This window comes from Neovison vison, chromosome 7 (assembly GCF_020171115.1).
Source record: "Neovison vison isolate M4711 chromosome 7, ASM_NN_V1, whole genome shotgun sequence".
In the NCBI taxonomy this organism is placed as follows: domain Eukaryota; kingdom Metazoa; phylum Chordata; class Mammalia; order Carnivora; family Mustelidae; genus Neogale; species Neogale vison.
Genome location: NC_058097.1, coordinates 152,105,543 through 152,133,101, shown reverse-complemented (window position 1 = coordinate 152,133,101; position 27,559 = coordinate 152,105,543). Strand labels below are relative to the sequence as shown.

General features: G+C 39.5%; 2 protein-coding genes across 3 annotated transcripts; both read left to right on the top strand.

Moving 5' to 3' along the window:
- Window positions 1-1,385: 1,385 nt before the first annotated feature.
- LOC122914111 (olfactory receptor 52R1-like) lies at window positions 1,386-2,330 on the top strand. Its single transcript, XM_044260748.1, has one exon. The coding sequence runs from the start codon at window positions 1,386-1,388 to the stop codon at window positions 2,328-2,330; it is 945 nt and encodes a 314-aa protein (XP_044116683.1).
- Window positions 2,331-7,493: 5,163 nt separating this feature from the next.
- On the top strand, window positions 7,494-25,266 carry LOC122912651 (olfactory receptor 52R1-like). 2 transcript variants are annotated; one of them, XM_044258682.1, is made up of 5 exons: window positions 7,494-7,702; window positions 21,521-21,710; window positions 21,922-22,136; window positions 22,374-22,432; window positions 24,136-25,266. In XM_044258682.1, exon 5 carries the CDS (start codon window positions 24,285-24,287, stop codon window positions 25,122-25,124), a length of 840 nt encoding a protein of 279 aa, XP_044114617.1. In that variant the 5' UTR covers window positions 7,494-7,702; window positions 21,521-21,710; window positions 21,922-22,136; window positions 22,374-22,432; window positions 24,136-24,284; the 3' UTR covers window positions 25,125-25,266. The 2 variants fall into 2 exon arrangements, with proteins under 2 accessions (XP_044114617.1, XP_044114616.1); XM_044258681.1 differs by lacking the exon at window positions 21,922-22,136.
- Window positions 25,267-27,559: the final 2,293 nt, after the last annotated feature.

The following is a 27,559-nucleotide window of genomic DNA, read 5'->3' as shown; positions in this document are numbered from 1 at the left end:
GAGGGATCAAAGAAGAGCACCACGTAAAGCAAGTAGAGGCAGAAAAGTATATTCAGGTCTTTCACTGGCCAGCACAGCAGACACTAGTATGAGAACTATGTATAACACTCTTGTGGCCATGGTGCCAAAGCAGTGTTTAAAAGGTTCCTCCAGTGACATCTGAGTGGCTTAGTCAGCTAAGCTGCTGTCTTTGGCTCAGGTCATGATTTCTGGTTCCTGACATTGAGCTCTACATTGAGCTCTGTGCTCATCCAGGAGCCTGCTACTCCCTCTCCCTATATAGCTCCCTCTTCTTGCTCTCTCTCTCACACACACACTTTCTCTCAAATAAATAAATATAATCTTTAAAATAAAATAAAAAATAAAACTTTCCTCCAAGGATTTTAAGATATGGCTAATCCGTTAAAAAGTCCATTGCCACTGAACAATTTATTTGTTCTGAATAAAGTATTGTTCCAATTTATTTGATCCAGCAAATATTTATTAAACCTCTATTCTGTGCTAAGCACAGAGGTGCTAGGATGGTGTACTATTCAAGGATCACCTCATGAAAATCAATCATCAGGACAGGATTTAGAAAACCATAGCCTGTAGGGTGTAGCTTGCACCCTCTTTTTACAAATAAAATTGTATTGGGATGTAGTCACACTCACACATTCCTGTACTGACTGTGGCTGTTCTCAGGCTAAAGGGGCTAAACTGACTAGTTGCAACACAGACTGTACAGCACATAAAACCTAAAATATGTGTGATCTGACCTTTTACTCAAATGAGTTTGTTGGCTCCTAGTCTAGGAGGCCATACATCATAGATAATAGAATTAATTAAAGGTGTACAATCATCCGTCATCTATTCTCCAGCCCAATTCTCCCAGTAACTCCTACAATCAAAGCTAACTCAACATCACTACATGCCTTGCTATGAGACTTTAGGCCAAAGTGTTTTCCAATGTGACGTCCTTTGCCTAAGGGGCTTAAACAAAAGCTTGAAAAGAACCTATGGGAAATGTTAAACAAGTTAGTTTATTCTGAAGAATACAAGGGCAGGAAGGACTATTACTGACATTATTTGTCAGGACAGATTCCCTTAGCAGATTCTACTTTCAAGGAAAATATTGATTCTTTGACAAAAATCACACTTGTAGTAGGTTTCCATCCCATTTTGAATGGCATAAACATCAATGAGGAATAAAGAGGAGCATCACTTTATGTCGCAAAAATTTTTTATTAAAACAGTTGAAATTCTTCCAGTTTACCATTAAGCCCTACTGCCCTTTGATTCACTTGAAACTTTCAAATATTAAAAATAATAATAGTTACTTATTTCATCATCACCCACAAGGAGTAGATTACCTTCGCAAAGGAGAACAAACTAACCATCCTGTGATGCTGGCCTCAGGGAACAGCTCTTTGCATCCTGTGTCCTTCATCCTACTTGGGATCCCAGGACTTGAGAATTACCAGTTTTGGATTGCCTTCCCTCTCTGTGCCATGTATCTTGTGGCTATAGTTGGCAATATCGTTGTTCTTCATATAATCCGAACTGACCACACTCTGCATGAGCCCATGTACCTGTTCCTAGCCATGCTGGCTGTCACTGACCTGACCCTGTCCTCTTCCACCCAACCTAAAATGCTGGCTATACTCTGGTTTCATGCTCATGAGATTGAATACCATGCCTGCCTCATCCAGGTGTTCTTCATCCATGCCTTTTCTTCTGTGGAGTCTGGGTTGCTCATGGCTATGGCCTTGGACCGTTATGTGGCTATCTGCTTCCCACTGCACCACTCTACTGTCCTGACCCCAGCTGTGGTGGGTAAACTGGGGGCAGCTGTGATGATGAGAGGGTTGCTGTGGGTGAGTCCCTTCTGCTTCATGGTGTCCAGGATGCCCTTCTGCACCAACCATGTCATTCCCCAGTCATACTGTGAGCACATGGCTGTGCTAAAGCTGGTGTGTGCAGATACCAGAGTCAATCGTGCATATGGGCTCTTTGTGGCCTTCTCTTTGGCTGCCTTTGACATAATTGTCATTAGTATATCTTATGTGATGATTTTGAGAACTGTTCTGAGGTTGCCCTCTGAGGAGGCCCGGCTCAAGGCTTTTGGCACATGTGCTTCCCATATCTGTGTCATCTTGGCTTTTTATATCCCAGCCCTCTTTACCTTCCTCACCCACCGCTTTGGACATCATGTGCCCCGAGTGATACATGTCATGTTCGCTAATCTCTACCTCCTTGTACCTCCCATGCTCAACCCCATCATCTATGGAGTTAGAACCAAGCAGATCAGGGACAGGGTTATTCAAGGATGTTGTGGAAAAATTCCCTGAGCTAAGGGTCTCAGCAGCACAACCAACCCCATTGCCCCACTGATCTGGGACCATCACCTATTAACACAAAGTCTTCTCTATGAACAACAGATCCTGAGGTTAGCAAACCTCCAGAATGAAATGAACAATTTTCAAAATGCCCAGAACAAGAGCTCTCTATGACATGTGATTGATCATAAATATTGATTTGATCAATCTTCATCATCACAAGGAAACAGTAAAAATTATGTCCACCATTCAAATTAGTGAAGATTTGAACAGAATACCATCTTCCACAAACCACTACACTGAAAATGATTTTTACCCTACCAGGAGAAGTCTAAGTTCTTATGATTTGTTAAAAAAGAGATTAAAACTTTCCACCAAAACAGTTATAAAGTATGTATTTTCCCCATCTTGGAACCTCTTTATAAAAATAGAATTTGGGGGGGGGAAGCACAAAGAAATATATAGATCCATTATTTATAGAAACAAAAACAGGAAGATAAATATATTAATCTAAATGAAGAATGATCAATTGAAGATCATCATGTTTCATGTAACTAATATATTTGCAAAGAGCACGTAACGATGTGAAAAATATTCCAGATATAATATGACATCCATCCATAAGGCTGAAACCAACTCTAAAAGAAATACAGGGATGCGTAGGTGACTCAGTCAGTTTGGCAGTTACCTTCTGCTCGAGTATCCAGGGATACTGGGACCAAGCCCCATATCAGGCTCCTTACTCAGCAGGAAGCCTGCGTCTCCCCTGCCTGCCATACCCCCTGCTTGTACTTGCACTCTGTCTGCCTCTCTCCCTCCCTTTCTCTGTCTCAAAAAACAAACCAAAAAAAAAAAAAAAAAAAAAAGACCACCAAAATCTTTAAGAAAAAAATACATATGCATAGAAAAAGATTCTGGGACTACATCTAAATGCTAATAATTACAAATCAATCATGAGATTTATGGTATTTTAATTTTCTTTTTGCACTTTAAAGTATTTTTTAAAATTATCCTTGATTCAGCAAGTAATTTTAATATGAGAAAAAAATAATTCAGACAAGAACAGAAGTGCGCAGAAAAGGTTAATTCGGTGCCAAAGCCTAAGGGAATGGAGTAGGCAATCTGAGAAGATGAAAGACTCCAGAATACAGCAAGTTCCAGGAAAGCCTGAACATCTCCATGAAAATTGCTGCCACAGTCACAACGTTTGTTTGGTTTTTGGGTTTTGGTTTTTTCCCACAATGTTTTGAGACTGGTAACAGTGAGCATTTGGTATGCTGAGTGTTGGTCTCTCCTTCAAGAAATTGCCTATTCCCTGATGACAATGGATTGCAGAGTGAAGAAGTTTTGGAAAACAAATGGATAAGGAGATTCTCTTCTGAACATAGCTATATTGTATGGCTAAAGGTAGTGAGAAAATCATTAGAAGATTGAGTATTTGTTAATATTTAATTTCCTTTTCAAAAGTAAAATGTTAAGCTGATTTAGAAAACCACATTTATTCTAATTTTTTCAACTTTATTGTGATGTACTTATACAAAAACATGCATAAAAAATAAAACAAGAAAAAAGTGCATATATTTAATGTATTCATTTTAATAAGTTTGGACATATGCAAACATACATGATAGCATCACCACAAACACAGTAAAATCACCCATCAAAATTACTGCATTTGTGTATTTATCCTCCCTCACCACTCTCCTGTCAATGCCAATAGTGAAGAAGGTTCTAGAACTCAGGCTCTTATGTTACTAAAACCAGCATCAGATGAAAGTGCTTGAAGAGGAATCGGGAACATGTTTGCTTCTCCTAGGAAAACACCTAACGGAGCCTAAAATTGTCTCCAGAAATGAATGGGTATTCTGAAGGAGCATTTTTAAGATTCCCAGATATTAGAGACATAAAAGGGTTGTTATCTGTTATCAGCAAAACAGTAAATGATTATGAGTCCTTTTTTTTTTCTATCACAGACTTTATGTAGAATTCTCCCCACAGATGGGCTCTGTTTGGTCATCACACCTTCTTTTAAATGTGAGTGGATTTAGGTAGGTCACAAGCTTTCAGGTTTATCATTGATTCCTCTTTTCTTCATGGTCTTATATCCAGTCCCTTCACATTTATTGGCCAGTGAAGGCATTTCATCTCCTAAAACAGAAAGCAAGCCAGAATCAGAAGCATTCTGTTATCTTAGACCGCTGATGTCAGAATTACCAAATCTTATTCAGCCCTCAACTTTGAAAATTGGAAATAAAAAGTATAATTCCGGTGGTACATTTAGGAGGGCATATAATTTTCAAAGACAGAATAGAAAATAAGATCTACTTAAATACCTTCAGCTTGAAACAAAGGAACAACAGACGAACTGATTTACATAAGCCTACAATGATCACTTGGTCCTCAGGTTAATATAAAAGGAGATGTGTTAGAGGTGAGAGCTGGTCATCAGCACTGTTCAGGCAGAAAACTGGAAAAAAAAGTGGCTTATAATAATCCAGCATCTGTCTAGGATCATAATAGAATTATATGGCTCAATTATGTCTATGCTACATCATCCCAACATTCCTTGACATATATCTGCATCATTCTGAGTTGAACATTCCTTGATCTCTAGATCCCAGAAATGGCTTTAAGGTCACCAGGAGGAAAAGCAACCAGAACTATACACACACACCAAAAAAAAAAAACTGGTACTCAGTTTTGTTTTGTATATTCAGGGAGCAAGTCAGTGACAACTCCTCCCGTAGAAGTGTTAATTTTAATAAAAGGCAAATTCACCTAAGAAAATTTAGGTAAAAGGGCGCCTGGGTGGCTCAGTGGGTTAAGCGGCTGCCTTCGGCTCAGGTCATGATGTAAGGGTCCTGGGATCGAGTCCCGCATCGGGCTCTCTGCTCAGCAGGGAGCCTGCTTCCTCCTCTCTCTCTCTCTGCCTGCCTCTCTGCCTACTTGTGATCTCTCTCTGTCAAATAAATAAATAAAATCTTTAAAAAAAAAAAAAGAAAGAAAAAGAAAATTTAGGTAAAAGATTAAATAAAATTTAGCATTATCCTCTTCCTGTTTTTCTTTCTCCTGTTCAAATTGCTGCCCCAACTCCTCCTCCTCCATTTCTTCCCTTCCTTTATTCCTTTTTTAATCTATTGTGAATATTATAATTTTAATGTAAAAAGTACTGAATTTCACAATGACAAATATTCCTTATAAAAGGAGTTGCTCTCAGCAACTCTGAGAACACTTCTATGGGCTTTACATGCTTATTGAACTTTCCCCATTGTCCTGGAGCTACCTCCATCTTTTCTAAAACGCATGGCCCACGGAAACATTTTCTGAATATTTCTGAACATTTTCTGAGAGGTTAAATAAAAGTGAAGAAATAGAAGTTGATAACTAAGCCACCCTAATTGATTTATGGAAGTAAATGGGGAAGTAAAGTTTGTACCAGAAAAGAACAAAGGTTACTGTTCAATTCGACAGGAGAGATGGCCCAAACCTTACTTGGAGGCACCAGCCTTCTGTCAACCTACAGCCTCTCCTGGTGAGAACATCAGGGTTTGAGTTGTGTCATGAATCAGCTTCATTTGAAGTGTACCACTCCAAATCTTGTGGGCTTATTGTCTAGTCAAGGTGGCAACAAACAGATGCATCACTCATTGGCTGGCTCCACAAAAGGAGAACATGGTAACCTCTTGCCTTAGGCCTGCATTGTGCTCCTCCTCCTTCTTGCCCCAGGGCTGACACTGAAGCATGACACATTCTCAGGTATTCACTTGGTATTCATACATGTGAGGAAGTATGGGGGAAATGAACAACTCATAGGATAAATACTGACCAACGGTAAATGAGATCCAATGGATGAATGGTTCCCTCCTTGTTTTCCTGGATGGACTATCATGAGAGGTATTTGATAAGGTTTCAGAGTTGGGTCTGCAGGAATGATCCATATCCACCCGTAAAGGTGACTGGCTCATTACTGATTTGCTATCTCTCAGCTCCAAATTCCTTTTCGCCTGTTTTATGATGACGGAGTTGGGACTCTGTACATGCTTTTCTTCTGTCAGCTGATACAATATTAAGATGCGTCAGTGGAAGGCAGTGGAGGAACACTGGAGGGAGGAGCTTTCTCTTCCTGGTTTCTGTGTGCTTTGTTGGCCAGACTCCCACAGAACATGCTATTTTTCCATTGCTTGGCACTATGTGTTTCTTCAGTGCTCAGTTCCGGCAGTGCACAGCTTCCTCCAGTATAGACACTGGACACGTTCTCTATTCTTCATTGGGACAACAGGACATAACCAGAGGCCCAGACAGTATGTAGCAGGCTTCCAGCTGAGGGAACATCTCCTACCTCTTCTCCTTAGCCTTGGGCATGTGTATACAAATCAAGGCAGCACAGGGCTAGCCATCTAGTGAACTGGCCACCCAATCTGCATCTCAAAAGGGCAGCCTGGAGCTATCCCCACCTGAGCCTCACATGGAAATATATTATAGTCCTACAAAAGGCACTGTCTCTATATCCCAGTTCCAGCAGTGCCCAGCGATCATAAGCTTGTCTGGCACCCAGAGCTCAGAGACTTGGCACCTTTCTTGGCACTCCCAGAGGGCAGATTAGGCTTTGTGAGCTTCACCAATGAAAACCTTAGTAAATTCACAGGCTTAAAATGTACTTACAAAAGTAAATTTGTCCGCTTATAAATGTACTTTTTCATTGAGGAAAGGAGAATACCCAAATTCCTTGAAGACTATTAGACATGGTATATCATCTCTCGCTGATAATATGCAACCAAATATTCCATCATGTTCTTTTTTGATTAAAGTATGAGATTATTGGGGCAAGATGATTAATGAAATGATGGACAAATTTAATCACAATGATTTTCATACCTATGAGATTACTGGGGCTAGATGATTCATGGAATTATGGACAAATTTTATCTTAATGATTTCATCCCCAGAGGCCTAATTATATAATTGGTTATATTACATTCCTGAGCTGGTAAAATATTCATGTTACCACATCTGTGAAGTTGGAACCATTACGGTAGGAAAGATAAAGTACAAAGTCAAAGTAAGCATGAATAAAGTTTGTGAACAGATGTCCAAAATCCCATGACATTTATCACTGTCTTATAGATGCATCTCCATTACTTCACATTCATGGTCTCACTGACGGTTCTGATAAGTAACTGGAAGAGAAGGAAAACATTCAGGCTTTGTTTACAGATGGATTGGTGGGCAAGTTGGTACTAACTAGAAGGAGAATACAGTGGCACAAAAGCCTCATACATGGATGGCCATAAAGAGGAAAAAAAGAAGAAAGAAAAAGTGCTGAAAGACAATTCTCATAGTGGACAGTGGTTGTTAACTTTGTGGAGAAAGAGATGTTGTCTAAGGTATGTGGTTATACATGGACTTCTGTACTGTGCTGAAAGGCTTGGCTAGTTGGTGAGTGAATGGAACTAGCAAACTTGAAAGAGGAGAGATAAGGGGATCCTGGGTGGCTCAGTTGGTTAAGCCTCTGCCTTTTGCTCAGGTCATGATCCCAGGACCCTGGGATCCAGTTCTGCATTAGGTTTCCTGTTTGGTGGGGATTATGCTTCTCACTTTCCATCTGCAGTGCTCTCTCTCTCTCTCTCTCTCTCTCTGTCTTACCCTCACTAAAATAATAAAATCTTAACAGGAAAATAGAGGATGCAGAAAATGATAGATTTTCTTTGCTCCTGCCTGCCTAAAAAAATTGCTTTTGCAATTTTATTGATGGATTGACTATATACAGAATTGTTAGGCTGTAGTAATTTTCTCTGAACATTTTTAAGGTTTAGTTTAATATAGGGAATAAAACTAGAGATAAGATTTTGGTTCTATATTCCTACACTGTAAAACTTAACTCCAGAGCACCTTGGTTTCTCTACCTGTAAAATGTTGATACCTATTTCATTGGGTTGTTGTATAGAATCAGTAATTCAGTAATTTTCAAACCATTAGAATACAACTTAGGGGGCACCTGGGTGGCTCAGTGGGTTAGGCCGCTGCCTTTGGCTCAGGTCATGATCTCAGAGTCCTGGGATCGAGCCCCGCCTAAGGCTCTCTGCTCAACAGGGAGCCTTCTTCCTCCTCTCTCTCTGCCTGCTTGTGATTTCCGTCTGTCAAATAAATAAAATCTTAAAAAAAAAAAAAAGAATACAACTTAGCATATAGAAACAATGAAACCAATATCACCTATTCACAGGCCTCTGTTAACAAAACTGAACTTTCTTGCCTTTTTTATAGGTGTTTTCCCTGCTCTAAGGCATTATGCTCTACGTTTTTTTCTTGGTACCTTGAAATTCCACAATATTTTTTTCTATATATACCTATATTGTTGTTCTTCTTTCCTTTTCCTTCTTTGCTCAGTAGTATTCAGTTGGATAGATGTAGCAGATCTACATCCAATTGACAGATTTATGTTGTTTTCACATATTAGCTATTATATAGACAGCTACTACAAATATTCCTTGACATTTTTGGTGCATAAATAAAAAACAATTCTGGTATGAAATAGAAAGGGGGTTTCTTGGTCAAAAAGATGCTCACCTTTATTAGAAATTGCCAAAGGGTCCTGAAATGAGTATATTCAGTGTCTAATGACCTGCAATTTGCCAATACTTTTTAAAAAGTTTTTATGAAATGATTACCTGTTTTTTGTATGTTGAGTTTGAGAAGTTCTTTGCAGATCTTGGATATCAGCCCTTTTTCTGCAGTGTCGTTTGCAAATATCTTCTCCCGTTCTGTGGGCTGCCTCTTTATTTTGTTGACAGTTTCCTTTGCTGTGTAGAACCATTTTATCTTGATGAAGTCCCAAATTTCACATTTCCTTTTGTCTCCTTTGCCCTTGGAGACATGTCTTGAAAGAAATTGCTGTGGCCGATGTCGAAAAGGTTACTGCATATGTTCTCCTCTAGGATTTTGATGGATTCCTGTCTCACGTTGAGGTCTTTCATCTATTTTGAGTTTATCTTTGTGTATGGTGTAAGAGAATGGCTGAGTTTCATTCTTCTATTCATAGCTGTCCAATTTTCCCCAAACCATTTATTGAAGAGACTGTCTTTTTTCCACTGGATATTTTTTTCCTGCTTTGTCAAAGATTATTTGACCATAGAGTGGAGGGTCCATTTCTGGGCTCTCTACTCTGTTCCACTGGTCTATCTGTCCTTTTTTGTGCCAGTACCATACTGTCTTGGTGATCACAGCTTTGAAATAAAGCTTGAAATCAGGCAACATGATACTCCCAGGTTTGTTTTTCTTTTTCAAGATTTCCTTAGCAATTCGGGGTCTTTTCTGGGGAACAAACACTTCTCCAATGAAGACATACAAATGGCAAGCAGACATATGAAAAAGTGTTGATCATCATTAGCCATCAGGGAAATTCAAATCAAAACCACATTGAGTGGCGGGGGGGTGGGAGGTTGGGGTACCAGGTGATGGGTATTATAGAGGGCACAGCTTGCATGGAGCACTGGGTGTGGTGAAAAAATAATGAATACTGTTTTTCTGAAAATAAATAAATTGGAAAAATAAATAAATAAATAAATAAATGAAAATAAAATACTAAAAAAAAAAAAAAAAAACCACATTGAGATGCCATCTTAAACCAAGTCAGAATGGCAAAAATTAACAAGGCAAGAATAACAAATGTTGGAGAGGATGTGGAGAAAGGGGAACCCTTTCTCACTGTTGGTGGGAATGCAAGTCAGTGTAGCCACTTTGCAAATCACTATGGAGATTCCTCAAAAAATTAAGAATAGAGCTACCCTATGACCTGGCAATTGCATATTGGGTATTTACCCCAAAGATACAGATTAACGAAAAGAAGGGCCATATGCATCCCAGTGTTCATAGCAGCACAATCCACAATAGCCAAACTGAGGAAAAGCTGAGATGCCCTTCAACAGATGAAAGGATAAAGAAAATGTAGTTCATATATACAATGGATTTTACACAGCCATCAGAAAGAATGAATACCCAAATTTTGTATCAGTATGGATGGGATTGGAGGAGATCATGTTGAGTGAAATAAGTCAAGTCAAGAAAGTGAATTATCATATGGTTTCACTTACTTGTTGAGCATAAGAAACAATGTGGAGGACAATAGAGGGGAAGGAAAAGTGAATTGGGGGAAATTGGAAGGGGAGACAAAACATGAGAGACTGTCGACTCCGAGAAACAAACTGAGAGTTTTGGAGGGGAGAGAGTTGGGATGGCTGAACCTGGTGGTGGGTATTAAGGAGGGCACATATTGCATGGAGCACTGGGTGTGGTGCATAAACAATGAATCTTGGATTACTGCATCAAAACTGATGATGTATTTTATGGTGACTAACATAACATAATTTAAAAAAATATTTTATAGGTTTACTTGACAGAGTGTATGAGAGAGAAAGAAACAGAGAAAGCAGGAGTGGGAACAGAAACAGATTCTTGCTGAGGAAGGATGCCAACACAGGGCTCTATCCCAGGACCCTGAGATCATTAGCTGAGGCAAAGGCAGACGTTTAACCGTCTGAGCCACCCAGGTGCCCCAATTTCAACACTGCTTACTGTTATTAAAGTATTTGACTTTATTTATATTAAGAAGTTGGTATTGGCATCTCATTCTGATTTGATTTTTTATTTCCTCATGAAATAAACGTAGAGCACATTTTCATGTTTGTATTACCATTCATCTACTGCCTTTCATGAAGTGCTTGTGAAGTACTTGTTTAATGTTTAAATGTTAAATGTTAAATGTTTAAATCATTTGCAAAAAATTTTAATGAGTTACTTGTCTTTCCATTAATTGATTGTGGGACTTTATTTTTCAGTTATATGCATCATGAATACTTTCTCCACCTGTGACTTGCCTTTTCAAATTTATAATGCTATCTTTTCAAATTGATTTTTTTACTTTGATGAAGTTTATCATCGAGTTCCTTCTTTTATGGCTACGATTTTTGTAGACTAAGAAATCTTTGCATTCCTCAAGTTCATGACAATATTATTCTATTTCTTCTTTTAGAATCTTTATACTTTCAGCTCTCAAATTTAGGCTAGTATTACAATTCAAATAATGATTTTTCACATGGAAGTAAGAGTTCAGATTCATTCTGTTTTAAAATTAGTTTAGTGCCATGACATTTTTTCTGTCCCTGAATTGCATGGATCTCCATTGAAAATTTACTATGCTTGGAGCTATTTTTACTTTCTTTATCATTTATTCAGTAATGTATTGATCTACCTACATAAATACAAGACCATGCCTAAGATATGCAAGACACTGTAAAATTCCTGTCTAGATAAAAAAAATTATTAAAATTGTAGTTTTTTATTAAAATGAGTGGGTGCTTCAGTCATTAAGCATCTGTCTTCGACTTAGGTCAGGATCCCAGGGTCCTGGGATCAAGGCGCACATTGGGCTCCCTGTTTGGTGGGAAGCCTGCTTCTCCCTCTCCCGTGCCCCCTGCTTGTGTTCCCTCTCTCTCTCTCTCTCTGTGTCTCTGGCAAATAAATAAAATATTAAAAAATAAAAAAGAAAAGAAAAGAAAATTAAATTTAGAAATCCATGGCTCATATGGAATATAATTATTTACAGATGAAGACTTAAGATAATGGATAAGAAATATATTTATTGTTGTATTAAGTTGCCACAAAGTACCACAAACTGAAAAGCTTAAACAACAGAAATATACTGTATCATAGTTCTGGAGCTTAGAAGGCTGGGATTAAAGTATCAGCCAGGTTGGTTTCTTCTCTTGGCTATGAAGGTGAATCTACTCAGTGCCTCTCTCCTGCCTTCTGCTGGTTTACTGGAAAGTGTGACTTGTAGGCACATCATCTAGAGTCTGCCTTCATGTCCTCATGGCATTCCATCTCTGATTATGTCCCCATGTCCAAATTTGCCCTTTTCATATGGACACCAGTCATATTGGAGTAAGACCCACTCTACTCCACCATGACTACATCTTAACTAACTACATCTTTAATGACCCTATTTCCAAATAAGGTCATACTCTGAGGTACTGGGGATTACAACTTCAACATATGAATTTGGAGGGGAGGGAGCAATTCAACTCTTAACAATTGTCCAGTCAGTGCACATACATTGTCACTTTTTGCAGTATCTAGGACCTTCACTACAATGTTTACATCAGCAAGATTCTCCCTGAAGTTTGAGGAAGCACAGCATAGACCCAATTATTTCCCCTTTACACAGATTTGATTTCCTTATTTGAATGTGGTAATGAACCCTGCGTGGTGGAGGGACTGGCAGTGAGAGCACCTTGTTCAGGTGAGTAAGAAATGAGGCAGGAAAAAGCCATCTGGTGTTTCTTACACCTTTTAAAGTCAAAATAGAAGGAGGTTTCCACTTCAGCATCACGGTGGGAAGTGCTGCTTCCTGAAGAGATGCAGAAAGTAATAAAAGATTTTTACTATAATTAGGGGACAGAGTCTGAACAGTATACTTAGTCAGGGAGGTCCATTATTATAGTTTCCTAACACCATGTCTCAGCACAATGAAAGTGAGAGAAATGTGAAAATAGTTGGAGCTGTTTTGAAAGCTCAGGTAAAGTCAGTCACCATGAACTTCCAATGGCTCCAATCTGATCATTTGTGTTACTCCTCTAGAGGTTGGTCAGTAGTAAGGGGGTAGCAGGAGACAATTACACTGGGAGTAGTAGTTGTGATGGATAGATAGTTGTTGAGATTACTCACATGGATATGGTTGAAATGATGAACTATGAGGACTAGGTTTCCCAGAAAAGTACTATAAAAGAAAAGAGGACTGAAAGGATTGGAAAAAATACATATATATGGTTTGAAGCAATTGATAATGTGAAAAACATGGAATGACTTTGTATCCTGCCACGTTGCTGAATTGCTGTATGAGTTCTAGTATTTTGGGGGTGGAGTCTTTAGGGTTTTCCATATAAAGAATCATGTCAAATGAGAAGAGAAAGAGTTTGACTTCTTCATTGCCAATTTGGATACCTTTTATTTCTCTTCGTTCTCTGATTGCTGTTACTAGGACTTCTAATACTATGTTGAAGAAGAGTGGTGAGAGTGGGCATCCTTGTCATGTTCCTGATCTCAACAGGAAGGCTGCAAGCTTTTTCCCATTGAGGATGATATTTGCTGTGGGTCTTTCACAGATAGATTTGATGAAGTTCAGAAATGTTCCCCCATCCCTATACTTTGAAGCCTTTTAATTAGGAACGGATGCTGGATTTTGTCAAATGCTTTTTCTGCATTGATCGAGAGGACCATGTGTTTCTCTCTTCTCATATTAATTTGTTCTATCACATTGATTGATTTGCGAATGTTGAACGATCCTTGTAGCCCAGGGATGAATCCCACCTGGTCATGGTGGATAATTTGTTGGATCCTGTTTGCTAGGATCTTGTTAAGAATGTTTGCATCCATATTCATCAGTGATATTGGTCTGAAATTCTCCTTTTTGATGTGGTCTTTGCCTAGTTTGGGGATCAGGGTAATGCTGGCTTCATAGAAAGAGTCTGGAAGTTTTCCTTCTGCTTCAATTTTTTGAAACAGCTTCGGGAGAATAGGTGTTATTGCTTCTTTGAAAGTTTGGTAGAGTTCCCCAGGGAATCCGTCAGGTCCTGGGCTCTTATTTTTTAGGAGATTTTTGATCACTGCTTCAATCTCCTTACCAGATATCGGTCTATTCAGGTTGTCAATTTCTTCCTGGTTCAATTTTGGGAGTTTATAGTTTTCCAGGAATGCATCCATTTCATCTAGGTTGCTAAGCTTATTGGCATATAACTGTTGATAATAACTTCTGATGATTGTTTCGACTTCCTAGGTGTTAGTTGTGATCTCTCCCTTTTCATTCATAATTTTAAGAATTTGGGCTTTCTCTCTTTTCTTTTGAATTAGAGTGCCCAATGGTTTATCAATCTTATTGATTCTTTCAAAAAACCAGCTTCTAGTTTCATTGATACGTTCTCCTGTATCTCTGGTTTCTACCTCATTGATCTCAGCTCTAATCTTGATTATTTCCCTTCTTATGTGTGGAGTTGGTTTGACTTGTTGTTGATTCTCCAGTTCTTTAAGGTGTAGAGACAGCTGCTGTGTTCTGGAATTTTCAATTTTTTTTGAGAGAGGCTTAGACGGCTATATATTTCCCCCTTAGGACCGCCTTTGCTGTATCCCATAGATTTTGGACTGAAGGGTCTTCATTCTCATTGGTTTCCATGACTTGTTTCAGTTCTTCCTTGATGTCCTGGTTGATCCAAGCATTCTTAATCAAGGTGGTCTTTAGTTTGAGTTCCTTCTGAACTTTTCCTTGTGATTGAGCTCCAGTTTCAAAGCATTGTGATCTGAGAATATGCAGGGAATAATCTCAGCCTTTTGGTATCGGTTGAGTCCTGATTTGTGACCCAGTATGGGTCTATTCTTGAGAAGGTTCCATGTGCACTTGAGAAGAATGAGTATTCTGTTGTTTTAGGGTGTAATGTTCTGTATATATCTATGAGGCCCATCTGGTCCAGTGTGTCATTCAATGCTCTTGTTTCTTTATTGATTTTCTGCTTCAATGATCTGTCTATTTCTGAGAGAGGCGTGTTAAGATTTCCTACTATTAATGTATTCATATCAATATGACTCTTTATCTTGCTTAACTGTTTTCTTATGTAATTGACTGCTCCCATATTGGGGGCATAGATATTTACAATTGTTAGATCATCTTGGTGGATATTCCCTTTAAGAATGATGTAGTGTCCTTCTGTATCTCTGACTACAGTCTTTAGTTTAAAATCTAATTTATCTGATATGAGAATTGCTACCCCAGCCTTCTTTTGAGGCCCATTGACATGAAAGATGCTTCTCCATCCCTTCACCTTCAGTCTGGGTGTATCTTTAGGTTCAAAATGGGTCTCTTGTAGACAACATATGGATGGGTCCTGTTGTTTTATCCAATCTGCAACCCTGTGTCATTTTATGGGCACATTTAGGCCATTCACATTGAGAGTGATTATTGATAGATACATTTTTATTAACATCATGCTGCCTTTGAAGTATTTCTTTCTGTAGATTGTCTCTATACTTATGTTCAATGCTATTCTTAGGATTTTTCCTCTTTTATAGAACCCCCATTAACATTTCCTGCAGTATCAGCTTGGTGGTTGCATAGTTTTTTAAGCCTCAGAGGTCTTTATCACTCCATCCATTTTGAATGTCAGTCAATGTACAGAAATCAGTGACTTTCTTATACACTAACAATGAAAATACAGAAAGGGAAATTAGAGAATCGATTCCATTTACTATAGCACCAAGAACCATAAGATACCTGGGAATAAACCTAACCAAGAGGTAAAGGATCTGTACTTGATGAACTACAGAACACTCATGAAAGAAATTGAAGAAGACACAAAAAGATGGAAGACCATTCCATGCTCCTGGATCAGAAGAGTAAACATTGTTAAAATGTCTATACTGCCTAGAGCAATCTATACTTTTAATGCCATTCCAATCAAAATTCCACTGGTATTCTTCAAAGAGCTGGAGCAAATAATCCAAAATTTGTATGGAATCAGAAGAGACCCCGAATCACTAAGGAAATGTTGAAAAACAAAAATAAAATGGGGGGGCATCACATTACTGGATTTCAAGCTTTACTACAAAGCTAAGATCACCAAGACACCATGGTACTGGCATAAAAACAGATACATAGACCAATGGAACAGAGTAGAGAGCCCAGATGTGGACCCTCAACTCTATGGGCAAATAATCTTCAACCAAACAGGAAAAAATATACAGTGGGGAAAAAAGCAGTCTCTTCAATAAATGGTGCTGGGAAAACTGGACAGCTATATGTAGAAGAATGAAATTCGACCATTCTCTTACACTGTACACAAAGATAAACTCAAAATGGATAAAAGACCTCAATGTGAGGCAGGAATCCATCAGAATTCTAGAGGAAAACATAGGCAGTAATCTCTTCAATATCAGCCACAGCAACCTCTTTCAAGATATGTCTCCAAAGGCAAAGGAAACAAAAGCAAAAATAATCATTTGGGACTTCATCAAAATCAAAAGCTTCTGCACAGCAAAGGAAACAGTCAACAAAACAAAGAGGCAACCCACAAAATGGGAGTAGATATTTGCTAACGACAGTACAGACAAAAGGTTGATATCCGGGATCTATAAAGAACTCCTCAAACTCAACACACACAAAACAGACAATCATATCAAAAAATGGGCAGAAGATATGAACAGACACTTCTCCAATGAAGACATACAAATGGCTATCAGACACATGAAAAAATGTTCATCATCACTAGCCTTCAGGGAGATTCAAATTAAAACCACATTGACTTAAGTCAAGCAGAGAGACTCAATTTTCATATGGTTTCACTTATTTGTGGAGCATAACAAATAGCATAGAGGACAAGGGGCATTAGAGAGAAGAAGGGAATTTGGGTAAATTGGAAGGGGAGGTGAACCATGAGAGACTATGGACTCTGAAAAACAATCTGAGGGGTTTGAAGTGGCGGGGGGTGGGAGGTTGGGGTACCAGGTGGTGGGTATTAGAGAGGGCACGGCTTGCATGGAGCACTGGGTGTGGTGAAAAAATAATGAATAATGTTTTTCTGAAAATAAATAAATTGGAAAATAAAAACACATTGAGATACCACTTTACACCACTTAGAATGGCCAAAATTAGCAAGACAGGAAACAACATGTGTTTGAGGGGATGTGGAGAAAGGGGAACCCTCTTACACTGTTGGTGGGAATGCAAGTTGGTGCAGCCTCTTTGGAGAACAGTGTGGAGATTCCTCAAGAAATTAAAAATAGAACTTCCCTAGGACCCTGCCATTGCACTACTGGGTATTTACCCCAAAGATATGATGTCGTGAAAAGAAGGGCCATCTATACCCCAATGTTTATTGCAGCAATGGCCACGGTTGCGAAACTATGGAAAGAACCAAGATGCCCTTCAATGGACGAATGGATAAGGAAGATGTGGTCCATATACACTATGGAGGATTATGCCTCCATCAGAAAGGATGAATACCCAACTTTTGTAGCAACATGGACGGGACTGGAAGAGATTATGCTGAGTGAAATCAGTCAAGCAGAGAGAGTCAATTATCATATGGTTTCTCTTATTTGTGGAGCATAACAAATAGCATGGAGGAAATGGGGAGTTAGAGAGGAGAAGGGAGTTGAGGGAAATTGGAAGGGGAGGTGAACCATGAGAGACTATGGACGCTGAAAAACAATCTGAGGGTTTTTAAGTGGTGGGGGGGGTGTGAGGTTGGGGTACCAAGTGGGAGGTATTATGGAGGGCATGGATTGCATGGAGCACTGGGTGTGGTGCAAAAATAATGAATACTGTTATGCTGAAAATAAATAAAAAATAAATTTTAAAAAAAACCTGGAATGAGGTGAAAAACCCTACACAGATATGGTGGTATAGTTAGAGTGAGATTCTCAGGAATTCAGGGACTGAGTTTTGGCAGCTTTCAGGCCATGTCCATGTGTGATTGAATGTCTACAATAGAGTTAAAGGTTAATACAACTAAGTAGATAGGAGCTATGAGGTATGAATGTGGGTGAGCTTTTGACATAGTTACACCAAAGAGTCCCATGATTCTCAACAACATCTTCTTCCATCAAAACTAATTTTCCAAACATTTTCTCTGTCTCTCCCTTCACAACATTACAAAACACAAATCAAATGATGTAGCTAGAAGACTATAGCAACCAACCTTAACTAGCCTCTCATTACAGCTCACAAATCTTTGAACGTTCTACTGGAGCCTGGAGTTTAGAGAAGGGCTGTGAACCAGGTGCTGAAGTCCTTAATTCATCCTACAGAGAGACCAGCTTTTCAAAGACACAAACCATGAGAAGAACTTTAGGAAATTTAGGAGGGTAAATTAGGAAAGGACTGATCTGCCTCTTGCACACTCATTTCAGTAAGCTATGCCCACTTAAACTTGAAAAACTGGGGTTGGCCTAACAAGTAATGTCCACAGGAGATTGGATGTCATGCCACCATGGCATTAGGGACTGTGGAAGATGCAAGAGATGAGGAAACTCGGGTCATATCCCAAGATGTCACATTTCATTTTGGGAGAAAAGTTCTTCCAGTGAAGAAGAAGGAGGAGAAGGAGAGAGAAGAGGGGGGAGAGCAAGAGGAAGAAGGAGGAGAAGGGGAAGGGGGAGAATGTGGAGGTGGAGGAGGCAGAGGATGGGGAGGAGGAGGAAGTAGTGGAGAAGGAGAAGGAAAAGGAGGAGAGGAGGAAGAGGAAGAAAAAGGAGAAGAAGGAGGAAGAGAAGGAGAAGGAGGGGAAGAGAAAGAGGAAGAAAAAGGAGAAGGAGAAAAAGGAGTAGAGAAAGAGGAAGATGACAACGATGACTATAATGATGACTAGGAAGGAGGGGACATAGAGAAGAGAAGGACAAGAAAGAAAAGGAAAACAAGGGGAAGGTAGGAAAGAAAGATGGGATAGGGACAAGATGGGAAGGGGGAGAAGGAGGAAAAAGAGGAAGAAGAAGGAGAGGAGGTGAGCCTGGCACATTTTTTCTACTTTATTAATACCAAATGTTTAACTTATGAAAGCTGCAAGAAGACAAAGAAAAAAGAATTGAAGAGACAAATCCAAAATTACAGTATTAACCTCATCCCCAAAATAAAACTTTGTGTCTGTAAACCTGGACTCCCTAACAAAAACAGTTCTATCCCAGATTTTTGTTATGGTGTTATCTTAAAATAAATCCTGACCTTTGTGAACATGACAATGGCAATTCACCATAAACAGATTACTATAAACTTAATAGTCATGGTAAATTTTTGTGTGAGTTGTTCCCCTATAAATATATGTTGGGTTGTGGATTGTGTGAAGCATAGTTTCTGAAGTCTGAACTCTACAAATGAATCCTTACTTTCTGTTTTTAAATACGTAATTTTCTCAAATCTTCATTTGACATGTCATGCATCAGGGAAGGCTGAGAAAAAGGAAGAGAGTACCAGCAAGGACTTACATGGGGAGTAAGAGGAAGTTCTGCATAAGCTTAACTGTTCAGGCTCAATGAGGAGGGCCTTCTAGCTTCACCAAATTTGGGGGGTTTTTGTTTGTTTGTTTGTTTGTCTGGGTTTTTTTTTAGTGTAAAAGAAATTTAATGATTATATTGCAGTATTTTGTTTATTTTTTAATGTGCTGTAATATTTTTTATTATGTTATGTTAGTCACAATACAGTACGTCATTAGTTTTTGATGAGTGTTCCATGATTCACAGCTTCAGCAAATTTCAAAAAGAACTATGACAAGACTTCAATCTGGAAGTCCTCCTGCCTCTCCTGATAAGAAATGGGAGGGGCTCAGAACCCTCTCAATACCTCCTCAAACCAACACATTTAGCCTATACATACCCAACTATATATACACTGATGTATCTTTTCAAACTATCAGCTTTGTAGCACAGCATATGCCTTCACAAAGCACGTGTATGCAGTGCCCTTGTACTTACAGAGCCAAGTTATTCCAATAATTAGGGATACTTAATGCAAATGGTTACTCACACCTCACAAACATGCAAGGTTATACACACATACCATTCACATTCAAATCCAGTCTTTGCACACATGTGTCTATTAACACATCTCTCAAATACACACATCAACAAACATATCCACACACTCTCACATTCTATAAAATATCCCTTCACTTGTAAATACTCTTGACTAACAAAGAAAACGGGCATACAGATAAGTTCACAATTGGGTATTCTTAACCACACACATTCTTGCCCATGCACTCAAATCCCCAGACTTTGTGTATACAGAGGAGATAGGCAAATAAGGGGTTAATGTTTCCAGCTTTAGTCTGTAGTCTCAGAGGAAACCAGAGATTGAGGCAGGGGGCCTGAAAGGAGAGGGTGAATCAATGCTTTGGGAAGGGAAAGGCCAAGCTTAAGCAGGTCCTTAAATGGGTCCTAATCCACAGGCTCTGCTAAAAGCTGAATCACAGGAGCCAGTTAGAGCTGCTCATGGTCAGAGATGAAGCAGAGCTCAAGGTGAGTGGTTTCCCTGTGCCCTAATCATCTCTGCCTCTCTAGAGAACAGTAGGACTCACAGAAGCTCCAAGAAACTGGGAGACAGGACAATACACTGTAAGGAATGACCTGACTTACTGAGGACTCCAGATCCAGAGATCCCTGATGGCTGGATTTTCTTCTCAGGTGGAGAGAAGATTCACTACTCACTGCGTCCTTCAGAGAAATTTTAGAAAAGTAGGAAGGCTGCCTCCACACACAATCCCTCCATGAATACTCTGGATCTGAACCTCCCTTGCTCCAACATCATTGCTCTATGCCTTGGTTTTAGATACCCCAAAGCGAGAAAACTGTCTAAATATCCCTGAAACAATTCTTTAGCAAGACCTCAGCCCATTTTATCCTTTACCACTTCAGGCCTCAGCAACATGATTAAACTAATAGACATAACAATATCTACATAATGATTGGAGTAATTGAAGGCTAACAGAGCCAGTGGTACCGGCACTGAATTCAAACTTGAACTCTATCATTATGAGAACATCAATCTTTTTTTTAATATTTTATTTATTCATTTGTCAGAGAGAGAGAGAGAGCACAAGCAGAGGAAGCGGTAGGCAGCGGGAGAAACAGGCTGGCCGCTGAGCAAGTTTCCTGATGCCAGACTTGATCACAGAACCCTGGGATCATGCCCTGAACCAAAAGCAGATGCTTAATTGCCTGAGCCTCCAAGGTGTCCTGAGAACATCAATCTTGTAATAATATTACCTGAACTCAAATCTATGCCAAGTACTCACAAGTAGATTATACTTTGGAGAACAGAAAAATTGACTCTGACATCCAGTGTGTGATCACCCTACCTATAAGGTTGAAAAATATGACTTAATTTATTTTTTAGTACCTAATAGCCTCACAAGATTTCTAGTCCACACAGGGCAGGGGCATGAATAAAAGCAGGGAAAGGGGAAGGAATGCTAGGCAAGAAGGGAAATTCTATTTCTCTTTTATTCCTACTCTTGAGGGAATACACATATCACTCATTCCACCCAGAAGGAAGTTGATAACTTGTACCTCCCTCCAAAATATGATTGAAAACTTTATATACTTCACATAATGATCCAGGATTGGTTAAGTTCCTGTCCATTCTACATGACTTGTAACCTTCACTCTTCCAGGCTGAATGAGTAATTCTAAGTGGAAAAGAGGCAAGGGAATTGCTGAGAGTGAGGACACCAGAGTCCAAGGAGATGTTGGTATAAAGAAGAAAAAAGGCACCTGTCAAGAGCTCTCATCCCCTACTTCAGACTTGGACCCCAGGTCACCACCTGAGAAGAGTCACCACTGCAAAAGGAATATGGCGAACAGGTGAGTTCTTCATTAAGGCTCATCGGAAGAAACTTTATGAGAGTTAAAAACAATACAGAGTAAATGCTTCTGGTGTTATATTTACAAAAATAGCCATGTCTTCCACAATTTCTCAAAGAGATTATTGTGCACTTTGAGAAATTGTATGTTTAGCCGGCATCTTCACCAGTGCCCAGTGCAAGAATGAGGATGATCTAAGGATGTTTTCCAGATGCCCATGAGCCTCAGTGACCATGTCCTCACAACTGGAGAGTGACATTCAGGACGCAGAAGACTCTGGTTCAAAGAACACATATAAATGGAAGAACAAGCCAGGCAAGAAGGGTTAAATGAGAGCCTGGGACTCCAGATAATGTGTTTGTCTGAATTTCCACTATACCCTGGATAGGAGTATTTGTTTTGAGCAAACCTACACCTATTATCAAGGTAGGATAGTAATTTTTTCAGTGAAGAGCAAGATTATAAAATCTGAGCCCCATTTCTCTCATAATGTTATAAAGCTAGGGAAAATCAGAAAGAGGCTAGGTTTCTTTGGGATCACAAAGAAACCCTTTATAGGAACCATTAGGTCTGGTGGAATGAAACATTCGTTAGTCCCAACAACTGATTTGTTATAGGAGATCTGAAAAGACTCTTCTTATCTGTGTGTTTCTGTTATGGCAGAGACTCAAAGGCTCCATCAGCTGAGATGAAATAGTGAAAAGGTGCCTAGTAAGGATCAGGTAAGCTTTTGTGTCATCAATCCTTGGTAGATGTTAGTCACCAGAGGGATCAAAGAAGAGCACCATGTAAAACAAGTAGAGGTAGAGGAAGACATTCAGGTCTTTCACTGGCCAGCACAGCAGACCATGGTATGAGAACGATGTATAACTCTCTTGCGGCCATGGTGCCTAAGCAGTGAAACAAGATGGGATAGGGAGGGAGACAAACCATAAGTGACTCTTAATCTCACGAAACAAACTGTGGGTTGCTGGGGGGAGGGGGGTTGGGAGAAGGGGGGTAGGGTTATGGACATTGGGGAGGGTATGTGCTTTTGGGTAAATTGGAAGGGGAGATGAACCATGAGAGACTATGGACTCTGAAAAACAATCTGAGGGGTTCGAAGTGGCGGGGGGGTGGGAGGTTGGGGTACCAGGTGGTGGGTATTATAGAGGGCACAGCTTGCATGGAGTACTGGGTGTGGTGAAAAAATAATGAATACTGTTTTTCTGAAAATAAATAAATTGGAAAAAAAAAAGAAAAAAAAAGTTCATCAGAAAATTTTAAGATATGGCTCATTAGTTAAAAAGGCTATTGCCACTGAACAATTTATTTGTTATTTGATCCAGCAAATATTTTCAAACCCCTATTCTGTGCTAAGCACAGAGTTGCTAGGATGGTGCACTATTCAGGGATCATCTCATAAAAATCTATCATCATGACAAGATTTAGAAAACCATAGCCTGCAGACAAAATCCAGCTTGCACCCTGTTTTCACAAATAGAATTGTATTTGGAAGTAATCACACTCACATATCGCTGTACTGACTGTGGTTGTTCTCAGGCTACAGGGGCTAAACTGTCTAGTTGCAACACAGACTGTAAAGCACATAAAACCTAAAATATGTATGATCTACACTTTTACAGAAATGAGCTTGCTGGCACCTAATCTAAGAGGACATACACAATCAATAACAGAATTAATTATACGTGTACAATAATCAGTGACCTATCCTCCAACCCAGATTCTCTGGATAACTCCTAGAGTCAAAGCTAACTCAACATCACATATAACTTCTTCCTATGTGCCTTTAAGACAAAGTGTTTTCCAAACCAGCTTCCTATCCTGAAAAGTCACCTAAGTGGCTTAAACAGAGGGAAAAGAACCTATGGGAAAGGTTAAACAAATCAGTTAGTTCTGAAGAATAGAAGGGCAATATTGATTATTACTGATTATTATCAGGATAGTTTTACTATAGCAGATTCTACTTTCAAGGAAAATTTGATTCTTTGACAAAAATCACACTTGCAGTTAGTATGTTTTTTTTTTTTTAAGATTTTATTTATTTATTTGAGAGAGAGAGACAGTGAGAGAGAGCATGAGTGAGGAAAAGGTCAGAGAGCGAAGCAGACTCCCCATGGACCTGGGAGCCTGATGTGGGACTCGATCCCGGGACTCCAGGATCACGCCCTGAGCGGAAGGCAGTCGTCCAACCAACTGAGCCACCCAGGCGTCCCAGCAGTTAGTATGTTTTGATCCCATTTTGAATGACATAAATATGAATGAGGAATAAAGAGGAACATCACTTTATGTTGCAAAATTTTTTTTATTAAAACAGTTGAAATTCTTCCAGTTTACCATTAAGCCCTAATGCCCTTTGATTCACTTGAAACATTCCAAATACTTAGAATATTAATAATTACTTTTTGACTCTTATCACCTACAGAGAGTAGATTACCTTCACAATGGAGAACAAATTAACCATCCTGTGATGCTGGCCTCAGGAACAACTCTTTGCATCCTGTGTCCTTCATCCTACTTGGGATCCCAGGACTTGAGAATTACCAGTTTTGGATTGCCTTCCCCCTCTGTGCCATGTATCTTGTGGCTGTAGTTGGCAATACCATTGTCCTTCATGTAGTCCGAACTGACCACACTCTGCATGAGCCCATGTACCTGTTCCTAGCCATGCTGGCTGTCACTGACCTGGCCCTGTCCTCTTCCACCCAACCTAAAATGCTGGCTATACTCTGGTTTCATGCTCATGAGATTGAGTACCATGCCTGCCTCATCCAGGTGTTCTTCATCCATGCCTTTTCTTCTGTGGAGTCTGGGTTGCTCATGGCTATGGCCTTGGACCGTTATGTGGCTATCTGCTTCCCACTGCACCACTCTACTGTCCTGACCCCAGCTGTGGTGGGTAAATTGGGGGCAGCTGTGATGATGAGAGGGTTGCTGTGGGTGAGTCCCTTCTGCTTCATGGTGTCCAGGATGCCCTTCTGCACCAACCATGTCATTCCCCAGTCATACTGTGAGTACATGGCTGTGCTAAAGCTGGTGTGTGCAGATACTAGAGTCAACCATGCATATGGGCTCTTTGCGGCCTTCTCTGTGATTGGCTTTGACATAATTGTCATTAGTATATCTTATGTGATGATTTCGAGAACTGTTCTGAGGTTGCCCTCTGAGGAAGCCTGGCTCAAGGCTTTTGGCACGTGTGCTTCCCATATCTGTGTCATCTTGGCTTTTTATATCCCAGCCCTCTTTACCTTCCTCACCCACCGCTTTGGACATCATGTGCCCCGAGTGGTACATGTCATGTTCGCTAATCTCTACCTCCTGGTACCTCCCATGCTCAACCCCATCATCTATGGAGTTAGAACCAAGCAGATCAGGGACAGGGTTATTCAAGGATGTTGTGGGAAAGATCCCTGAGCCAAACGTCACGGCAGCAACCAACCCCACGGCACAACCAACCCCACTACCCCACTGGTCTGGGATCTTCACATATTAGCACAAAGTCATCTCTGGGAGAAAAATGGATAAACAAGATGCGGTACATATATACAATGGAATATTCTTCATCTATCAGAAAGGATGAATACCTACCATTGACATTGATGGAACTGGAAGGGACTAAGTTAAGCGAAATAAATGAAGTGGAGAAAGACAATTATTATGGTTTCACTCATATGTGGAACATAAGGAATAGAGTGGAGGACCACAGGGCAAGGGAGGGAAAACTGAATGGAAAGAAATCAAGGGAGACAAACCATGAAAGTCTCTGGACTCCAGGAACCTAACTGAGGGACACAGAAGGGAGGTAGGTGGGGGAATATGGTGACAAAGTGATGGGTATTAAGGAGGGCACATGCTGGGATGAGCACTGGGCTTTATATGCAACTAATGAATCACTGAGCACCACAACATAAACTTATGATGGACTATATGCTGGTTAACTGAACATAATAATAATAATAGTAAGTCATCTCTGTGAACAAGAGGTTAGCAACCCTCCAGAACAAAGGGAAATGTTTCACAATGTCCAGAACATGAGCTCTCTGAGAGACGTGACTGGCCATAAATACTGAGTTGACCAATCTTCATCATCACAGGAAAACTGTAAAAAGTATGTCCACCATTCAAATTAGTGAAGATTTTATTTTATTTTTTTTAAGATTTTATTTATTTATTTGACAGACAGAAATCACAAGTAGGCACAGAGGCAGATAGAGAGAGAGGGGGAAGCAGGCTCCCCACTGCGCAGAAAGCCCGATGCGGGCCTCGATCCCAGGACCCTGAGATCATGACCCGAGCCGAAGGCAGAGGCTTTAAACCACTGAGCCACCCAGGTGCCCAAATTAGTGAAGATTTTAACAGAATGCCATCTTCCACAGACCACTACAGTGAAAATGATTTTTACCCTGCCAGGAGAAGTCCAGGTTCCTATGCTTTTTTAAGAAACAGATTACAACTTTCCACCAAAACAGTTATAAAATACATGTATTTTTCCCATCTTGGAATCTCTTTGTAAAAGTAGAATTTGAGGGGGTGGGGGAACAGGACAAAGGCATGCAGAGATTCATTATTTATAAAAACAAAAACAGGGAAACTTACACATATTGATGTATAAGATCCGGATGAAGAATGAGCAATTGCATATCATGTATCATGTAACTAATATATTTGCAAAGAGCATGTAAAAATGTGAAGAATGATCAAGATAAAATATTAAATAAAAAAGAAAAATGACATCTGTCCATAAGGCAGAAACCAATTCTAAAAAGAAATACATATACATAGAAAAAGATTCGAAATACATCGAAACGCTAACAATAACAGAGAGTAGTGAAATTTATGGTATTTTAGTTTTCTTTTTTGCACTTTCATATATCTGTAAAATTACCCTTGACTGAGAGTGTCATTTTAACATGAGAAAAAAATAATGCAGACAAGAACAGAAGTGTACAGAAAAGGTTAATTCAGTGCAAAAGCCTAAGGGAATAGAGTAGGCAATCTGAGAAGATGAAAGACTTCAGAATACAGCAAAGCAAAAGCTTGAACTCTAGAAAAGCTGAACATCTCCATGAAAATTGCAGCCAGAATCATGTATTGACACTGCAACAGGGAGCATTTGTTGGTCTCTCCTTCTAGAAATTGCCTATTTCCTGATGACAAGGTATTGCAGAGTGAAGAAGTTTTGGAAAACAAATGGAAAAGGAGATTCTCTTCTGAACATAGCTATAATGTATGGTTAAAAGTAGTGAAAAGTCATAAGCAGATTGAGTATTTGTTAATATTTAATTTCCTTTGCAAAAATAAAATGTTAGGCTGTTTTAGAAAACCACATTTTTTCTAATTTTTTTCAACTTTATTGTGGTGTATTATACAAAAACGTGCATATGTTTATGTATTCATTTTGATGAGTTTGGACATATGCAAATACACATGATAGCATCACCAAAAACACGGTAAAATCATCCATCACAATTACTGCATTTATGTATTTATCCTCCTTCATCACTCTGTTGTCAATGCCAATAGTGAGGAAGGTTTTAGAACTTGGGCTCTAATGTTACTAAAACCAACATGAGATGAAGGTGCTTGAAGAGGAAGTGGGAACATGTTTGCTTCTCCCAGCAGAAACAGCTAACGCAGCCTAAAAGTTTCCCCAAAAATGAACGGGTATTCTGAAGGAGCATTTTCAAGATTCCCAGATATTAGAGATGTAAAGGAGCTGTGATCTCTTATCGGCAAATCAGTTAATAATTGTGAGTCTCTTTTTCTTTTTAAAATCAGCTCTGTTGCTGTTTAACTTGTGACAATAAAATGTAAATATTTTCACACACACTCTGAAGAGTCCTGACACA